Source organism: Pristiophorus japonicus, chromosome 20 (assembly GCF_044704955.1).
Source record: "Pristiophorus japonicus isolate sPriJap1 chromosome 20, sPriJap1.hap1, whole genome shotgun sequence".
Taxonomy (NCBI): domain Eukaryota; kingdom Metazoa; phylum Chordata; class Chondrichthyes; family Pristiophoridae; genus Pristiophorus; species Pristiophorus japonicus.
In genome coordinates, this window is record NC_091996.1 from 5,382,674 (window position 1) to 5,400,934 (window position 18,261).

The window sequence follows — 18,261 nt, forward strand, 5'->3', positions numbered from 1 at the left end:
CCAGGGGTTACAGAACAAATGCTGAAGGGCAGAAAAGGTGCACCGAAAACCGAAAGAGGTCTCTGCTCAGAGGCAGCTATCCTAAAAACTTAATCAAACAGTGGAAGGTCACCCAGAAGTAATCACAGACATTTACAGTATGGAAGGATGCCATTTTGGCCTATGCTAGCCAACAAGAGGCTATCCAGCCTAATCCCACTTTCCAGCTCCGGGTCCGTAACCCTGCAGGTGCACATCCAAGTACTTTTTAAAATGTGGTGAAGGTTTCTGTCTCTACCACCCTTTCAGACTGAGTTCCAGACCTCCACAACCCTGTGTGTGAAGAAATTTCCCTTCAAATCCCCTCTACCAATTACTTTAAATTTATGCCCCATGGTTGACCCCTCTGCTAAGGGAAATAGGCCCTTTCTATCCACTATATCTAGGCTCCCCATAAATTTGATACACTTCAGTGAGGTCTCCCCTCAGCCTCCTCTGTTCCAATGAAAACAAATCCAGCCTATATGTCCTCATAGCTTAAGATTTTCCACTCCTGGCAACATCCTCGTAAATCTCCTCTGTGCCCTCTCCAGTGCAATCACGTCCTTCCTATAATGCGGTGACTAAAACTGCATGCAGTATTCCAGCTGAGGCCTAACCAGTGTTTTATACAGTTCAAGCATAACCCCCCACCTGCTCTTGCAATCTATGCCTCGGCTAATAAAGGCAAGTATTCCGTATGCCTTCTTAACCACCTTATCTACCGGGCCTGCTACTTTCAGGGATCTGTGGACATGCACTCCAAGGCCCCTTTGTTCCTCTACACTTCATGCCATGCAACTGGTCATCTAGAATACTAATGGAATTCGCAGTACGCAGGCCATGTATACTATGAATTCTTTGCACTAAGATGGACATTGAAGAGTAGCAAAAAAATGCTTGTATACATAATTCTAGTATCAACGATATAATCTGGTTCTCACAGCCTGGAACTCAAGATGTCATTATTTTGTTCAATCGGAAGGAAAAATCCTGCTTACCAATGCGACATCTATTTGCTAGCTCAAGTGTTTGACAATTCTTCTGAGCATTCCTTAAAAAAATTGCAATCTGAAGTTTGAATGCTGCCAAAGTGAATTAACAACCTTTGATATGTGACAAAAAAAAACATTTGGGCTAAATTGAGCTTGGTTTTTAACTTCTACAAATAGCACACAAGAGGTTAAAAATCTGCTTCACTCAGATAAAAAATGTTTCAGCTAACTGATAAGAATTGCCAAATCAGCAATTCTTGTCAGGCACAAGTCCAGGGGAGGAGCTGAGGCGTTCCATGCTTTCAACCCAGGGCAATCTGTGCCTCCCATTTTGTTGCTGGCTAGGAACTTATTGACACCTCCTGCTTTGGTCTCCTCTCCAGGTAGGTACTGCACTTTTATAATGATTCTCTAAACTTGTGCTGTTCCAAAATCTAAAACTAACTTTTATTACACTTAAATGACCCAAGCATAGACCAATAATATGCTGCAGAAACTGGACAGACTAGTCACAGAAATCCCAAATACCACCAGTTAAAGTAACCATGAACAGCATGGACTCTGATACCAAACCCCGAGGCGTGTTTGAGCAAGACGCGAGGAAATCAATCATCTTAGATAGTAGCAGTCTGGGTACACAACTTGTGATCTTATTTGAATAAAAGTCTCAGTCAAAAGATGAGTAACAGTTAATCATGAACTTCCAATCCCTTGAGCCATGTACTCCACAGATATTAAGTGCTGACTTAATTGAAGACTTACCCAAATCACTGAACTAAAGTTATAATTCCCTATTATTTATAAATCTGGAAATGACAAACTGAATTACACGCATCAACTAAATTTAGCCCCATTCAAAAAATTAGTTTCCAGATCTGAGAATTTGTACCCAAGCATGAAGAGGTTAGAGAAACTGAACTAGCGAACCAATTACCAGTAGATACCTATACCAACAAATGGTGACCTGATTATTTCCTGTTAAGCAATGCCTCTACTTCAAAATTCTCATCCTTTTCAAATCCCTCCATATCTTTAATCCCCTTCAGCCCAACACCTCTTTCCTCCCCCCCCAAAGATGTCGGCACTCCTCTAATTCTGCCCTCCTGAGCATCCCGGATTGTAATTGCTCAACCATTGGTGGCTGTGCCTTCTGTTGCCTAGGTCCCAAGCTTTGGAACTCCCTGCCTAAACCTTGCTTTCATCCTTCAAACCACTCCTTAAAACATAGCTTTGACCAAGTTTTTGGTCACCTGCGCTAATTTCTACATATGGGGCTCGGTGTCAATTTTTAAAACTCAATATTCCTGTGAATCACCTTGGGACATTTCACTATGTGAAAGGCGCTATATAAATACAAGTTGAGTTTTGCCAGAAGAATGGCTTAATGGCACACAATTCCTGAAACATTATCCATTCACTGCCCTGGCGAGAAGAGTTGGCTACTAATGCCAGTAAGGTATACTCTTGGACGATAACCACCAGATTGCTGATATCTAGGAAGAGTACAGCAAAACAAACTCCTGTGGTAATGGCCATTTATAACCATAGGCCTGTTTACATTTTAGGCCACATCCCAATTTAAACATCCCCCCCAAAATATTTGGCTACTGTACAATTGTAGCTTCTAGAAATAAGTGCCAGTGTTAACTTTAAGCAAAGAATTTCTCCATTTCAGTTGAATAAGATTAAAACAGTATTGCTTGTATCAGTAATATATCTTTCAGGTGTACACAATGAGCAGTAAAGACAATACACAGCACTGTGGCAAAACATGTATACAAACTTTATTGTAGATAACAGTAAAGACAGATTGATGAGAACCAATTTTAATTAAAAAAAACAAGTTTAAGATGAAGTCAGGACATCTTAGGCTGCCACTTGAAACAAACTCCAGTACACACTTAAAGACTAGGTGTCTATAATCCAATGGAAAATTGTGAAATATGGTTTATAGACACCTTGCTCTCCAGAGTAATGCCAAGCAAAGTAATGGCTCAGCCACGTCCCATGTCAGGACAAGTATGTAAACAAAAACAAGTTTCTGAAGAAAAACGAAAAACTAACTAAAGCTCTGGCTATACTCAGTAGACTACTGGTATGCCATCATTTCTTAGATGAAATTGTCCAGGTCCATTATTACTGCTAGTCTAAGGAACCGCATGCCTTATGCTTGCATTGCTGGTGGTAGAATTCTTAGTCATTCCATCAACTTGCCAAATGAAGCAAAGTGGCGTGGGTTGGTACCAGCCAGAGCTATTTTTTTTTTGCATGCCAGGAGGGATTTCCCCACCTACAACTCAACTCAGCTTCTTTGTCTCTACCGGAGTGACAAGATTGCATCGACAGACAGGAAAGGACCTGCTCAAGAGAACGGATTTCCCCAAGTGAAAAACATGCAAATGTACAATACCCTCTCGTGAACAGGAGAAATTGAACAGAGATTGCATCTGTGAAACAACTGTATTCATCAGCTGCTCAAGATATATTGCAGTCTAACTGACTTTTTTTTTGGGGGGGGGGGGGGGGGGCAGGAAGAAAGAGGGTAGAATTAGATATGAAAATATCTACTGAAGCCTGCAGCATTTCCAACCACTAAATATAATTAACTAGCAGGAGGAGTGTACAAAACCAATTTAGGACACTGTTCAGGCAAAGTTCAGGAACAAAGAGGTCACATATGCTGTAGCGATACATAATGGCCTACTTTATAACTGATAATACAAGTAAAATGGCACCATTTCCCAACCACGGCAACTGCAAAATTCCAATTGTAAAGGAAGTCACTAAAAACATCCAAGCGGAAAAGGGTTAAAGCAAAATGTTACTTTGGCAAGGAATTTGTAACTCAAAAGTTCTAGAGTTTTCAAATCAGGATTAATGGAATTGGGAAAAGTTCATAAATCACAGAAAACAGTTGTAATCAGAGGTCAACTTTTTCATTGTACAATAGCAATTCAAATGAGGTCACGGTTTAGTACAATATCAGTATAAATTCTGGAAAGATAAGAAAATTGACCAATTAAACAATGAAATAGCAACAGGAGAGTACATTAAATACCACAAGTAGCTTTGACTTAGTACACCTACACCCCGGGCTTTTGAAAAAGGTGAGGCAATAAGCTCCCATGTTACCCAAAACTAGCGGTGACAAGCTAGTTATATACCACAACTGCGTCTCTAATCAAATAGGAGCCAGAATGGAATAACACACAAAAATTCTTCCACACTACCAGAAATATGAATGATTTGCAAGAGTTGCACCAAATCCACTGCACATCTTATACCAGTAATTTAAAATGTAATACGAGAGTCCAATCTCCTACGGTAACCAAGTTTTTAGGGCAGGGTTATTTTAAAGGTTCAATTTTATATACACACACACATCACAACTACATTTTGTTGCGCCGTGGCAGACCCTCTCTCAAAAAATGGAGCCATTAGTCCAATGGATGTGTGCTGCAACCAGTGCCAAGACTATATATACTATATACTAACTTACAGAATTTAACCACTAGAGGCAAGAGATCAAGAGCAATCTTCGTAGTTAAAAGCAAGACTATTCAAGTTAGCAAACTGTCCACACAAACAAAATGTGTGGTATTCAAATTTAAACTAGAACTTACAGTGGAGCATTGGACCCAACCGATTGAAGGAGAACATCAAGTTCTCACGAGTTGCGATTCGCCCTTTGTAGTTACAATCTTGTTTCCATTAAATACAGACCGGGTATCTAATTATTACAAACATGCAGGCTTGCTGCACATCATGGACAGACTACATATTGGTATATAATAGTAAGAATGGAAGTTAGCGATCGGTGTTGCCTGTTCCAGCCTTGGTGCACCAATGTTCCAACAAGAGTTTGATCGCAACAAACCAAATCAATGCTGAATTGCATCAATCAAGTTCACAGGTGCAAGACTGCACTCAATCCTCAAAAATCACACCCAGTGGAGGATGTGGAAAAAAGATCAGACGACTTGTTCCTTAACTTGTTTACTTGCTCCTTCCAGCTTTGCTCGTGTACACTAGGGCTGTTTAATGAAAAGTAGAAAATACTCGATGCAAGAAACTTTATTTGGAGTGAGTGGACGTTTTAAAATGGTCAATTCTATTGCCAATGGCTGTAGCATTTAATTCAGGTCAGTATAATCTTTCCTAAACACTCGACAAAAATAACCACTCGAGACTGACTGCAATCGAGTCCTCTAAACATCCCAGGTTAAAAGTAAACTCGCCACACACTTTTCGTGTACACATTTAGTTTTATTGTAACAAAGCAACTTGTACACTTTTAACGTTTAAAACTGAGCAATTTTCCTTTCCAGTGAAACAAAAAATTACATTAGAGAATGTAGATTCCAATAAGATTCTACAGGTTGTCGCTCCTCCATCTGCTGTGGGGCTCAAATCGATTAATATTTAAAAGTGTTGGCTTTGGTTGCACGGATGTTGTAAAAATATACAATGCATCAACATGCTAAGTACAGCCATGTCCTCAAAATACCCAACAAACCCACCCATTAGAACCCAACCATCTGCATCTACCCCAGGTACTTTAGTCACACCCCAATTTGTTACAAGAGAGAAGGAAACAAGGACTTTATGGTAATTGCGAATTGTCCACACCACATGGAAACAGTGTAATCTCTGGGCCAGAACAGGTAGGGGAAAAAAAGCCTATTCAAAATTATCTATAGTCACAGCACAAAGGCAGAGAGAAGCCCTGGGCTTCCAGCAGAGGGATGGGGAGGGGGCGTGTTAAAATAAAACGTAAAAAAATACAATCACATTACTACGGAAGATGGTGTGCTGATCAGCTGGCTGGAGGAGAATTCATATCAGTTCATGGAAAATGGCAGAGAGAGAGATTGCCACTGTAGATTGCGCATGTAACTCATCCCAATTGTGTATAATGGTTTAAGGACCTCAGGAGAACAAGGAAACTGAGCACAAAAAGACAGCAACTTGCTCCCAGGGACTAAAGAAAAAAAAGTAGGGGAGAGGTGAATGTCAACAGCAACCAGATCAGTCGTCTTCTCCTTCCTCCTCCTACAAAGAAAGGGGGAAAAAAAGTTAGTGGAAGGCAGCTCGATGCAAATGAAAAAAATCCTAAATCAGAACCTTCACTCGCCACACCAAGATTCTGCAACAATGGCTGCACAAATCAAGTGTCGAGATTTAAGTAAATTAAAGAGCATGCACTGACAGCGCTCCAAAAAGATACTCAATTTGCTCCGGCGTGTGCTAAATTACAGATTTCTTTTGCATGAGATACGAAAATAAATTTGAGAGGGGAAGCAAAGTAGTAAACACAACTTAAAGCACCCTCTCATTTTATAAATTGGAACAAAATGTTGTTCGGGTTTCAGCATTTAACCAAATTGCCATCTTGCCTACTGGATGGGCAATCAAGCCAGCTCCTCTGTCCTACTAGGCTGTTCTGATGGCAAAACTAAAGGGAAGGAATTGCCCATCAAGTGGTTAACACTTCACAAATATTTGGCCCAAATCTCATGTTGGAAAGTGACTGAATAACACACAACTTAAGAAAGGAGATGGCAAAACATAGATTGATTGAGATTATTTCAATGCCTGAGGCAAGAGACATGATGTAGACCGCTGAAGCATTTTAAAGTTTTCACGTAGACATGACCACATCTGAACCCGGATTTCAAAAAAGGACAGTACTTACCTCTGCTTCTTCTCCTTCCTCCTCTTCCTCTTCATCCTCTTCTTCTCCCTCTTCATCCTCATCCCCTTCCTCATCAATGTCCTCCAATCCTTCTTCTTCCTCCTCATCTTCATCTTCCTCCTCACCATCCCCTTCTTCATCTTCCATATCTGGAACCTGGCAACACATCATGGTAATTAACCTTCTTGTTAAGGGACACATTTATATGACAACTCCATACCACAATGCTCGAGCTACTTACAGGAGGCACAGCTGATCTTCAAACACCAGTGGGACAAGGGGCCTCTTAAGGGTGTAAAGTAAGCATGCTGTTGCACACACAAAATTCCCCCCAAAATTGTCACACTATGCCAACCCAGTAGACAGACAGCAGATTGAATATACAAATGTATACTGACTCACTACAGGAAAACCTCCAGCTACCTGGCTGTCAAAATCAACACGCCACAACCAACCCAATCATCCTCATAATAAAGCTATTAGAAAAACAAAGCCCCCCCCCGGCAGGCAATTGATTTCAGCCTGTTGGTCTCAGCTTGACTGCTCTGCAACTTGGGAGCCATTTGCAATCGGTACCCAACAGGCCTGCTCCTTTGCACAGGAACAAATAGAAAACAGCCCACAGAGACGTAAACATGGCTGGTGAAGCCGAATAGTCCTTATGCCCAAGTAGTAATTAATCACCTATCAAATCAGACATTAAATGCTATGGTTGCACGGTTAAGATTCAAGCTTTTAAACGTCACAAAGAACCAAGTGTACTCACTAAGTAGTACTGCAGGGGGTTCGGCCAGATGTCATCTTTGATCACCTCTCCCAGTTCATCTGCACCTGCATCCGAGTGATCAGTAAACCAGGTGAAGAAGCTTTCTGGTTCTTCATGCTGTCGCTTCCTGCCTGCTTTAGTCTGTGACTGACTGGAGCGCTTTGTCAGGTCCTTGAAACAAAATGGACAGAGTTATTGGTAGGTAGATGCTTAATTGTATTAAGACCGTTCAACTGAAGGTTTAGACAAACAAGTATGTATTTGTGGGGCATTAAGGACTTCAAACAGCTGCATGAATACTGTATTTTTCATTTTAAATTAGAAAATTAAAGGATCAACTCAATTCAGCACAAAGGATGCAAAAAAATGCAACAACAGAATACATGTTATTACAGTGCAGTACTAAAGTGTGGAGAAAATGATTATAGAATTAAGCATATTTATTATTCTGAACTCATGCTAAGGTATCAAGACGCTCAAGCAGTTTTTGTGAAAAGCAAATGTCAGAACACCCCTTCTCCAAGCTATCCTCAGGAAATAAATTGGAAGGGAAAATTGAGGACTGCAGATACACTTAAATCTTCACTACAGGCGAGGGGAAAATCTTCCCGAAACAATCTTTTAGGAGGCAGTAACACAAGGCTCCTTCTCGAGATACAATGGCAACACATTCTGGCAGGTGCTGAGAAAGTTGTTACCCATCAGCCCCCGAACAGCAAAAGAGAATGATTTGCATAAAAGAGCAGAACCCTTGCCATTTCTTTCTCTAACCTGGTACATCAAGATCAGTTGTAGAAACTCCATCACTACCACAGCAGAGATAACTAAACTGAACAGACATGGGATTGAAACTTCCGGGCTGTATGGCTCAGTACCCAAGGGAATGGGAGATTGTATTCCTTGGCTTTAAACGGATGAGCAATTTGGCTACTAACTTGATGCCATGAATAAAAATACATTTTGCAGCTAGAAAACAAACAGCTACAAGATTATCGGGAATAATAATCAGATACTAGCTCAAATGCCAACTCCTTTCCATCCACCAATGAATTGAGTAAGATATTCCACGAATTTACCAGAGACTTATTCTTTCACAAATTGGCCAGAGATGGCGCTAAGATCAAAAAACAACACGCACCAATTCAGGCAAATTCAAATCCCAGCCTATTTGTATACATCAGCTATCAAGTACAGCAAAGCACTTGTCCAATGGAAAGGGAGTAAGTCGTCACAACATACTACTCTCAATCCTCTTTTTTTTTTTTTACAATCCTTCTCAGAACGTGATCACATCACCCACCTACCCTTCTCCAACCTTATGGTACAATGAAATTCCAAATCACAAGATCCATGCAGTCTTTTCAGCTAGGATAAGTTTAGGAACATAGGAACAGGAGGAGGCAGTTCAATCCCCCAAGTCTGTTCCACCATTCGATTAGATCATGACTGATATCTTAACTCCATCCACCCACCTTAACCCTTGTCTAATAAAAAATCAAACTCACGTTTTTAAAACTTTCAATTTACCCCCATCTCAATTTGTCTGTGTTCCAGATTTCCATTACCGTGTGTGAAGAGGTGCTTCCTGACATCATATCACCCCTGTAACTCATGTAAATGAGGTTTCTCCTCAAAATGGCAACATAACTGCAGGCTTACATGCTTTTCAAATGAAACATCCAAGATCACACATGACATTAAAATGCATTCTGGTAACGCACACCGTGACTGGGCTTACCTTTCCTGGTTTCCATTTGATCTCTGTTGATTTTGAAGATGGGTCTCCATTTTCATTCAGGTGAAACTCTTTGGACAGAACTTTATTATCAAAGTACGGGTTCTCATCAAAATACTGAAAATAAAAGCCACCCATTAGTTTGCCTTCATAATTAGTGCCATTAAGAAGAAAGAAACCTGGGTTGAAATTCCTAAAGTAAAAGAAAATCCAGACAGAACCGAGTAAAACAGAAGCAACTAGCAGAAAATGACAGTAGTCCATACCCATTTAGGAGTCTCAAAGAAATCAAAGCAGCCATATTTTTTTTTAAAATCGGAATTTTAAGTGTGGCATATTTATTGAAAGGTTGTAGTAAAATCATGCGCTGAATTAAAAATGAAACATTCACCAAGCAATGTAAAACACTTGGCAGCTATTCCAAATAATTCTTACTTGGAACAATACTGGTGGCAATACACAAGCAGAAAAAAACAAAACTGCTCCATGTATATTATTTGCTAGACTTCAGATGTTTGACTATGGCCCCACCTGCTTGTCCCAGAGGATATAAAATATGAGCAGGCAAGCCCTCCCAGTAACTTGGCCAACATTTAGCCCTCTCCCAACAAAACAGATTAACTGGTTATGTCTGTTATTTGTGGGACCTTGTGGTGCTTTGGTTTTATATTCATTCTCGGGATATGAGCACAGCCAGCATTTACTGCCCATTGCTAGTTGTCAAGGTGGTGGGTGGGCTTGCTTAACCCCTGCGGAGTGCAAATCGACTTCCATGTTCGCTCACATTACAGCAGTAACTACATTTTGAAAGCAATTAATTGGCCTTCAGTCAACTACTTTGGGATGTCCTGAGGACGCGAAAGGGGTCAGAGTTCAGGGCTGTTTGGTGAACAAATGAAATAACACCGCCCCACCCCCCATTATTATTTTTTTAAAACAAAGCTCCTTCCATGAATAGAAAACAAGAGCAAAAATTAAGTTTTAAAAAAATATGCAGGGCAATAGTCACTCCACCTCTCAGACAGGTTTAATCCAACCTAGACTGATGGGATTAGTATCTCTCCACACTAGCTGTTTGAAGTTCGTTCTTACTAGGCATAAGTCCATAAAGCAGCACTTAATATCAGTCACTTGGGCTCATAATGGATTGCTAGCGTGGAATGACACCCTGTCACATCAAGACGCGTTTTTCAGAGTTGGAGGCAGAGTGCAGTTAGTCAAGCCACATAGAAAACAGGTGCAGGAGTAGGCCATTCGGCCCTTCGAGCCTGCAATAAGATCATGGCTGATCATTCCCTCAGTACCCCTTTCCTGTTTTCTCTCCATACCCCTTGATCCCCTTAACCGTAAGGGCCATATCTAACTCCCTCTTGAATATATCCAATGAACTGGCATCAACAACTCTCTGTGGCAGGGAATTCTACAGGTTAACAACTCAGTAAAGAAGTTTCTCCTCATCCAAGTCCTAAATGGCTTACCCCTTATCCTAAGACTGTGTCCCCTGGTTCTGGACTTCCCCAACATCAGGAACATTCTTTCCACATCTAACCTGTCCAATCCCATCAGAATCTTATACGTTTCTGAGATCCCTTCTCATCCTTATAAACTCCAGTGAATAAAGGCCTACTTGATCCAGTCTCTCCTCATATGACAGTCCAGCCATCCATGGAATCAGTCTGGTGAACTTTCACTGCACTCCCTCATTAGCAAGAACGTCCTTCCTCAGATTAGGAGACCAAACCTGTACACAATATTCCAGGTGAGGCCTCACTAAGGTCCTGTGCAACTGCAGAAAGACCTCCCTGCTCCTATAATCAAATCCCCTAGCTAGGAAGGCCAACATACCATTTGCCTTCTTCAGCGCCTGCTGTACCTGCATGCCCACTTTCAGTGACTGATGAACCATGACACCCAGGTCTCGTTGCACCTCCCCTTTTCCAAATCTGCCGCCATCCAGATAATATTCTGTCTTCGTGTTTTTGCCCCCAAAATGGATAACCTCATTTATCTACATTATACTGCATCTGCCATGCATTTGCCCACTCACCTAGCCTGTCCAAGTCACCCTGCAGCTTTTCAGCGTCCTCCTCACAGCTCACACCGCCGCCCACTTTAGTGTCATCCGCAAACTTGGAGATATTACACTCAATTCCTTCATCTAAGTCGTTAATATATATTGTAATTATTTTGTGTGAATATTTGATGCAACAAGTGCCAGAAGTGGATCACCTCTCTTGATGAACGCAGGCCTTACCCTTAATGCAAGAGACAGCAAAGTTCAACAGATCATCTGACCGTTGGGGGAAACACCACAGCCATAAAGTAGCATCCCTACCAGCATCATCCAAGCTGCGATCTGCTAACTCGGTTTTGACCGGGGATCAAATTTGGGATCGTTGCTAGTTTGGTGCAGTTATTTGCACTGATTACCAAGGCCAATTTATAATAATTGAAACACCATTTTTAATATCAAGATTTTAAGAATTATATTTTTTTGGGGACTGGGTTAAAAAAATTCAACAATTACCAAATTTTCTGTAAAAGCAACCAGTGCCTTTGCTGTTGCAATTTACAATTACATTAAAAGCTCATTAAACCTCAGACAAGTTTGTATCTTTTAATTCTCGTTACACGGTTATTTCTCAAAGCAATTTTTAAACCAGTTAAAACACGACAAAGGGAATAAGCAACTCTCCTGTAAAATAATTATATTCTACTAAAAACAATGGCAAGAGGCAATCGTTATCACTCCCATGGGTCACCACACCATTTTAAAGATCCCAATAGTATGAAACATTAAGTAGAGTTATCCGATATCATTTTTCAAAGAATCAGTTCTATGAAACAAATTAGCTTTTAGTACTCAATCCAGCACGGCAGCCCAAGAACAATGTACTTACAAAATCTATTCTATAGCCTGATTTGATATCTTCGAATTCTGTCACCTCCACTCTCGTCAGATAATGCAGTGCCTCCTCATCTTCCTCTCCCAGAAGCGCAGATACTGGAAAATATTTTAAATTTGAAAATTTCAGGCCAATGTTGATGCAAATACACCAGCTAAATCTTGTATTGCAGTGATTTTTTTTGGCAGGTCCACAATATTCTTGTATATTTAATCAGTACTGTCAAATGGATACAGCAATGCTGTAACATGGGCAAAATTGAAAAAACACAAAAATGTCCTGCCTTTTAAAATATACTAAGATCGTATCTATTAAGACATCAAAATATACAGGCATGATCTCAAAGACATGAGGCAAAGTGCCCAAATAATCATAAAATGGACCACACGCGCAAGACAAAAATGTGCAAGTGCATACACACTAGTGCCCTTTTCCCAGCTTTCATCAGGTGATATATTTCAGAGATTCCAGGGCAGATTTCCAAGAGCTGTGTACATACAATGCTGAAAATAATTTAAAAGCATACAATAGCAAATTTGAAGTGTGTAAACACATACATCCACTGACCACTTTGCTTAATTTTACCAGACACTGGTACCATTTCTTCATTCCAAAAGAGAAAATGTTGCAACTTATTTCTTACTTCTGACAAGTTAGACAATTTCAATTGAAGAGGTGGAGGCACAATAATCAGTCTCAACACACTAAGGCTTTTAAGAAATGGAAAAGGGAGAACGATTTCACCCCTGGAATGTCAGGGCAATAAAGCAAAGCGGTGATTCCCTCCTATTGTCTAATGGCACATTCAAGTTAACATGTGGTTGGGGGTGGGGGAGAAAAAAAAAGAACTGGCTGCTGCAGAAATTTGACCCAGCAAGAATTAGGGCTTCTGTGAAAGGTAAGAAAAACCTTTTTAATGAGCTCTCTTTCTCCTTATGTCTTAAGATGTCATCCTATGACACCCAAACAATGGCACAATGATCAACCTTTCTATCTAGTAAGCAACATCTTAGTTCCCCCTCCCAAAATTTGAACAAATGATTTGTTTTTGCTCAGATATTTTCAATGTAGCTAAGATTGGGAACATAAACATTCGACAGAACAATTAGTTATGCCACTAACAGACTTAATTACTCTCCAGTTCAAATGTAAAAATACAATTCATTGAAGTTCAGATTTAAAACTGAACCCTACCTAACCAGGCTTTATAATTCCTATTGCTTATAAGCCAACAGGGTTGCAAATCATTATAGCACAGGAAACTTGCAAAACACACCATAACTTAGCTCAGGAAAATCACCAACAAAAAAGCATTTAGTCTCAACTGTAATCTTGGCTGCATAAACAGCATAACCCAGTGAGACTAGCACAAAACAAGTATATAAAAAAAACTTAGCTCTCAAATGTTACAAATCGTGATGGCTGTGGCTTGCTATAAAGCCACACCAACTTTCTATCAGTACTGCAGTAAACAATGTGTGCCTCTAGGGGTCACTGTACAGGAGAGGCAACTAGTATTCATCAGAATAACAGAAAGTTCACCGAAATTAAACCAACACATTCTTGCTTTAAACTTATGCCAAAGATCATCTAAAATTGAATCACATCTGCGTCAATTCCTTGGAAGGCGATCTGCTCTGCATAGTCAGATTCTACTGTAAACAAAGATCAAATGCCTTTTTTTTTTCAGTTCAAAGTATTAGACAGTAACAAATAGTACACAGGTGACATTTAAACTTGGATAATGCAGCAAAATTCCATCTTTCCAAGTTTTTTTCTCCCCAATTTATTTAATATTCAATACATATCCAACGTAGTCATCTGCAATGTTTTGTCCATCCAAATGACAACAGCCTGCTGCATTTCGCTGCTTACCTTGTGGGTGGTTGACAAACGTAGTCACCCAAAAGTTGGGGATTTTGGCAATGAGTTCTGACCGCTTCTGGAAGTATGGCTGACGTAACTTGTTATACTTTTGCTCTACTTTCAAAATTTCCTCACTTGCCTGTTCATTCAGTCTAAACAGAAGAGAGATTTTTTTTTAGTCACAAGAATCATTTGTAGCCTGGCAAAACAATGCTTTCTGGGGTACAGGAAAGAGAGTCTTGGGAGAATACCAAAGGTACTGTTTAATTCACCTCCCGGCTCAGTTGCCAAATTGCCATGCACCAAACCTGGCAAGATCTCTGCATGCCAGGAGCTGGGAACCTAGGAATATGAAGGTAACACATTTCCTTCTTCAGAAGCTAAATTGCCCAAATTCCACCAGTGCACTTTAAGGCTGCACAAGGAGATTTAAACCAGCCTGTCAAATTATTTCAAGACATCACACTTATCCACAGAGCTACAGGCTCACAGTGACCATTTCTTTCTTCCAATTAATCCCATACAGAAGATGTTGACCACTTCATGGGCTATCCTCAGGCCACCTTCCAATTGCCTGCCCAAGAAGCCATAATGTACACGTCGCAACAATGTCGGCCAGCTATTCAAATGGAGTACAATCGCATCCCAACCCGAACTGCTTTCCAACTGGACATCAACACTTGTATTTCAAGCTGGGATGGGTCACTAGGAGCAGGAAGTCTGGCTGTTTCCAATTCTTCATCCAGAGGTATTTTGGGAAATATTAAGCATATTCTAAATCAAAAGGACTAACGGAATGTTAGTCTTTATATCGAGATAGCTAGAATATAATGGGAGGATGTTTTGCTACAATTATACAAAGCCCTGGTTAGACCACATCTGGCACACAGGGTAGCGTTCTGGGCACTTCACCGTAGAAAGAGGACACTGGTCTTGAAAGGAGTGCAGCGCAGATACACCAGAATGTTAAATTTAACCAAATTTAATTTAACCAAAGGTTAAGTTATGAGGAGATTTTGCAAAAACTAGGCTTGCATTCCCTGGAATATAGAAGGTTAAGACAGGGAGGAGGAATCTGACCAGGGTAGGCAGATGCTGAGGACAGTATTGAGTCAACTGATGCACCACTGCTGGCAGTTGTGGAATTGTACCTCAGCACAAGTCAATAACTTCAAGGTGGAAAAAGATGGATGGTTCTTGAACACCATCATGCAAGCTCAAATGATATGGGCTTTCCCCCCCAAATGTTTCTTCAATCCCTAAAAACAACTAAATGTCGTCTGGGAGAAGACTAAATGGCACCCGCCAACCAAAATTGCAGTCTACAGCAAGTCGGAGTTTAAATTATTTCTCTTCGCGTGATGTGAAAGTTGCAGCAACTGGAGATGGAATTTTGAATCTGGATGTAATTTTTATGTGCATACAAGACTTCGAGATATATTCATTGGGAACCTACAGGTGAAGTTGACCATTAGCCGATAAAGTTAAAGTCAGGTTGGAGATATCCACGAGTTAACACTCCAAACAACTGACAATTAAACGTGCAAACAGCACAACATACTTCCATTTAGCATTATAAATCAGTTATCTCAAGCTGAGGATAGCAGTATGAGAAATCACGCCAATATAAGCAGATTACTTTTACTTTTGAACTCATTACTTGCTAATCATAAAGTATTTATCTTCCATTTCACAGAAATCTGAGCAAGAATTTACATCACATCAAGTTTCAGGAACACATCAAATTATAGTTCATCAATACATGTGAAGCAGGAAACTTTTTCAAACCAAGGACGACTTTACCTAATGCAACACCAAAATTATAGCTGTACAAAATTTTATCTGCTTCCTTTACACTACCTGTCTATTTCATTCTGTACTTCATCAATGTGTTCAATGGCTTCCTGTTGCTCTTTTTCTGTAAAGAAAGTTTTTAAAAGTCACAAAATTGGAAAGGTTTTTCAATCAGCACACGAGACATTTTTTTTTAAATGAACAACTTCAAAATTGCCTTTAACTCAGACTTTCCCTAAACCAAATGTACTCTTTGGTAATTTCTAAAACATACTTTCACTTGAAGACAACGTTCCCTCCAAATAAAATTGCACTTATTCTTAAATCGCGCTAAATCATTTCCTACGGACTGATGCCCTTGGGAAGAAACATTGCATTAAATCTTTAAAAGGCAATGGGGCAAACTTGCTAGGCACATTCCCCAAGTTAACCTTGTACAACAAAAAAAGAAATACTCCCGAGTAAGATTTTACCAAGAATTTACAATCACAGCTACAAAAATAGATGCAGCGAAATCTGTCACTAAACCACCCTCCGGGCAAAACACGATTGTAACGCATTTCCTTTTGCCTGAAACCGTGAAAATTACGGAAAGAACAGTCCATCCTTAAACAGCAGGCCGACTTATCCAGGATCTTAGGAAATCCCCCCGTCCCATTTATAGCGAATTTAGACCGAGGGACGTCAACAATTTGCCCGCGACCCACGTTTCAGAGCCGCTTCCCTTTGTGTTGAATGAACCCCTGCTAAATTACAGGCCGCGTGGTTCCTCCCCAAAGGAAGTCGCTGCTTTAATATCGACATCTCAAAAATAAAATGAATGGCAGCCCAAACAAATTCAAAAATAGAGCATTAATGCAGACTGACTTCCATATTTGCCTTCGTTTTTTAAAAAAAAATAAAACATTTTCCTTATTTTCACCATTTTAGAGAATGCAATCATTTTTCATAAAATTTCTCTTTCCTTTCTCCCCCCCCCCTTTAATCCACAACAAATGCTGCAATTAAAATACATTTTTATCTCTTATCTCCCATTTTTTTTTTTGCACGTCTAGGAATCATACAAATACTGATCCTCAAACAAAAACATCTACTCAAACAAGTCTTAAAAAATCGCAAGGTGGATTTAAAAAGAAATAATTCTCTATAAACTGTGTACAGGAAAGGGTTTTTTTTGTGTATGTGTGTGTGGGGGGGGGGGGGGTAACATTGCGTCTTTATATTCCTTGCGAGCAAAACACAAAAAAAAAAATGTTTTTAAAAAAAGGTGGCTAATCCCTTTAACACCAGGCCGCGTGGTTAGGCCTTTCTCCCTCTCGGGTTTTGTCTCGCAACCCGCCCCCGAGTGTTGCTGAGCGGGAAGCCCCATGTCGGGAAGCTCTGCCCTCCCGAGCACATTATCCTCGCCCTCGAAAGCAGCACGGAGCGGAGGGCCGGGCGGAGAAATTGAGCGCGAGGAGGAGGAGGAGGAGGAGGATGAGGAGAAAGCTATCTCACCTCGGGCCGACGAGCAGGCCGTAGCCGCTCCATTTCTCTGCCCTGGTATCATGGCGGCCGCCTCACACAATGCGAGGAGGAGAGAGAGAGAGAGAGAGAGAGAGGGGAGAGATTAGGTCTCTTGTTTTTTTTATATATATATATTCCTTCTTTCGAGCGGTGTGGGTTCACAAACATGGCGCCGGAGTGAATGAGTTTACCCTCCCGCGCTGCTTTTTTTTTCCAGCTTCTCTCCGGCCTGACCGAGAGGGGGAGCGTGGGGCCGCCATTCCGCGAACACACACACACACATTATATATATATATATATATAAAATATACACACATTTGGGCCTCACGCAAGCTTCTCCACACACACACACACCATCTTTATATATATTTACCACACAAACAAAAAAATAAAATTTACCTGAGGTCTCGTCTGCTCCGTCATGGTTCGAGTTCACCTCTTTTTTACTCATCTTTGTGGCTGGGACCGACATCTTGGAAGAAGGAGGAGGAGGAGAAAAAAAAGAAGGGGGGGGGGGGAAATAAAAAAAAAGGAAGAGGAGGAGGAAAGGAGAAAAAAAAAAGATGAAAAGCCCTGACTCGCGCTTTTTTTTTTTTGTTTTCACCTAATCTTCTTCCCTCACGCTCGCTCGTTCGTTCGTTCGCCTCGATGGCTCAGTGGGTCTGGCGCCTCTTCTACCAACAGTGAAGCGGGAGAGAGGAGGAGGAGGAGGGTGGAAGGTGGTGGTGGTGGTGGTGGGGGGGGGGAGAGGGGAGGAGGGCGGACGAAAAGTGCTCGCGCTCAGCCCGCTCCGCTGCGTTCTCCTGCGCACGCGCGGCCGGTCACCCACACACACACACCACATCACATCACAGCAGAGAGACAACCCCGACCGGCCGACCCAACCACGCATGCGCCGTGCGGCGCCCCTCGCCTCGCGCCTCACCTACCTCGCTCTCCCATTGGGCGGAGCGAGGGGCGGCGGTGACGTCGAGCACCAG

General features: G+C 41.1%; 1 protein-coding gene across 2 annotated transcripts; it reads right to left on the reverse strand.

Annotated features, from left to right (window-relative positions):
* Window positions 1–2,773: 2,773 nt before the first annotated feature.
* On the reverse strand, window positions 2,774–18,048 carry LOC139233131 (protein SET). Of its 2 annotated transcripts, none has more exons than XM_070863683.1 (8): window positions 17,681–18,048; window positions 15,842–15,899; window positions 13,991–14,133; window positions 12,110–12,213; window positions 9,213–9,326; window positions 7,475–7,645; window positions 6,709–6,864; window positions 2,774–6,065 (listed from the first exon to the last, which is right to left on the reverse strand). In XM_070863683.1, the coding sequence occupies exons 1-8, from the start codon at window positions 17,751–17,753 to the stop codon at window positions 6,042–6,044; spliced, it is 843 nt and encodes a 280-aa protein (XP_070719784.1). In that variant the 5' UTR covers window positions 17,754–18,048; the 3' UTR covers window positions 2,774–6,041. The 2 variants fall into 2 exon arrangements, with proteins under 2 accessions (XP_070719784.1, XP_070719785.1); XM_070863684.1 differs by lacking the exon at window positions 17,681–18,048 and adding an exon at window positions 17,273–17,375.
* Between the last annotated feature and the right edge of the window lie 213 nt (window positions 18,049–18,261).

Excerpts from the sequence above, each read along its gene's own strand:
- LOC139233131 (XM_070863683.1), bottom strand. The coding sequence starts at position 17,753 with ATGTCGGTCCCAGCCACAAAGATGAGTAAAAAAGAGGTGAACTCGAAC. Across the intron at positions 12,214-13,990 it reads GTTTGTCAACCACCCACAAG|TATCTGCGCTTCTGGGAGAG; the intron begins GTAAGCAGCGAA and ends AATATTTTCCAG. Across the intron at positions 9,327-12,109 it reads CAGGCTATAGAATAGATTTT|TATTTTGATGAGAACCCGTA; the intron begins GTAAGTACATTG and ends TTTTATTTTCAG.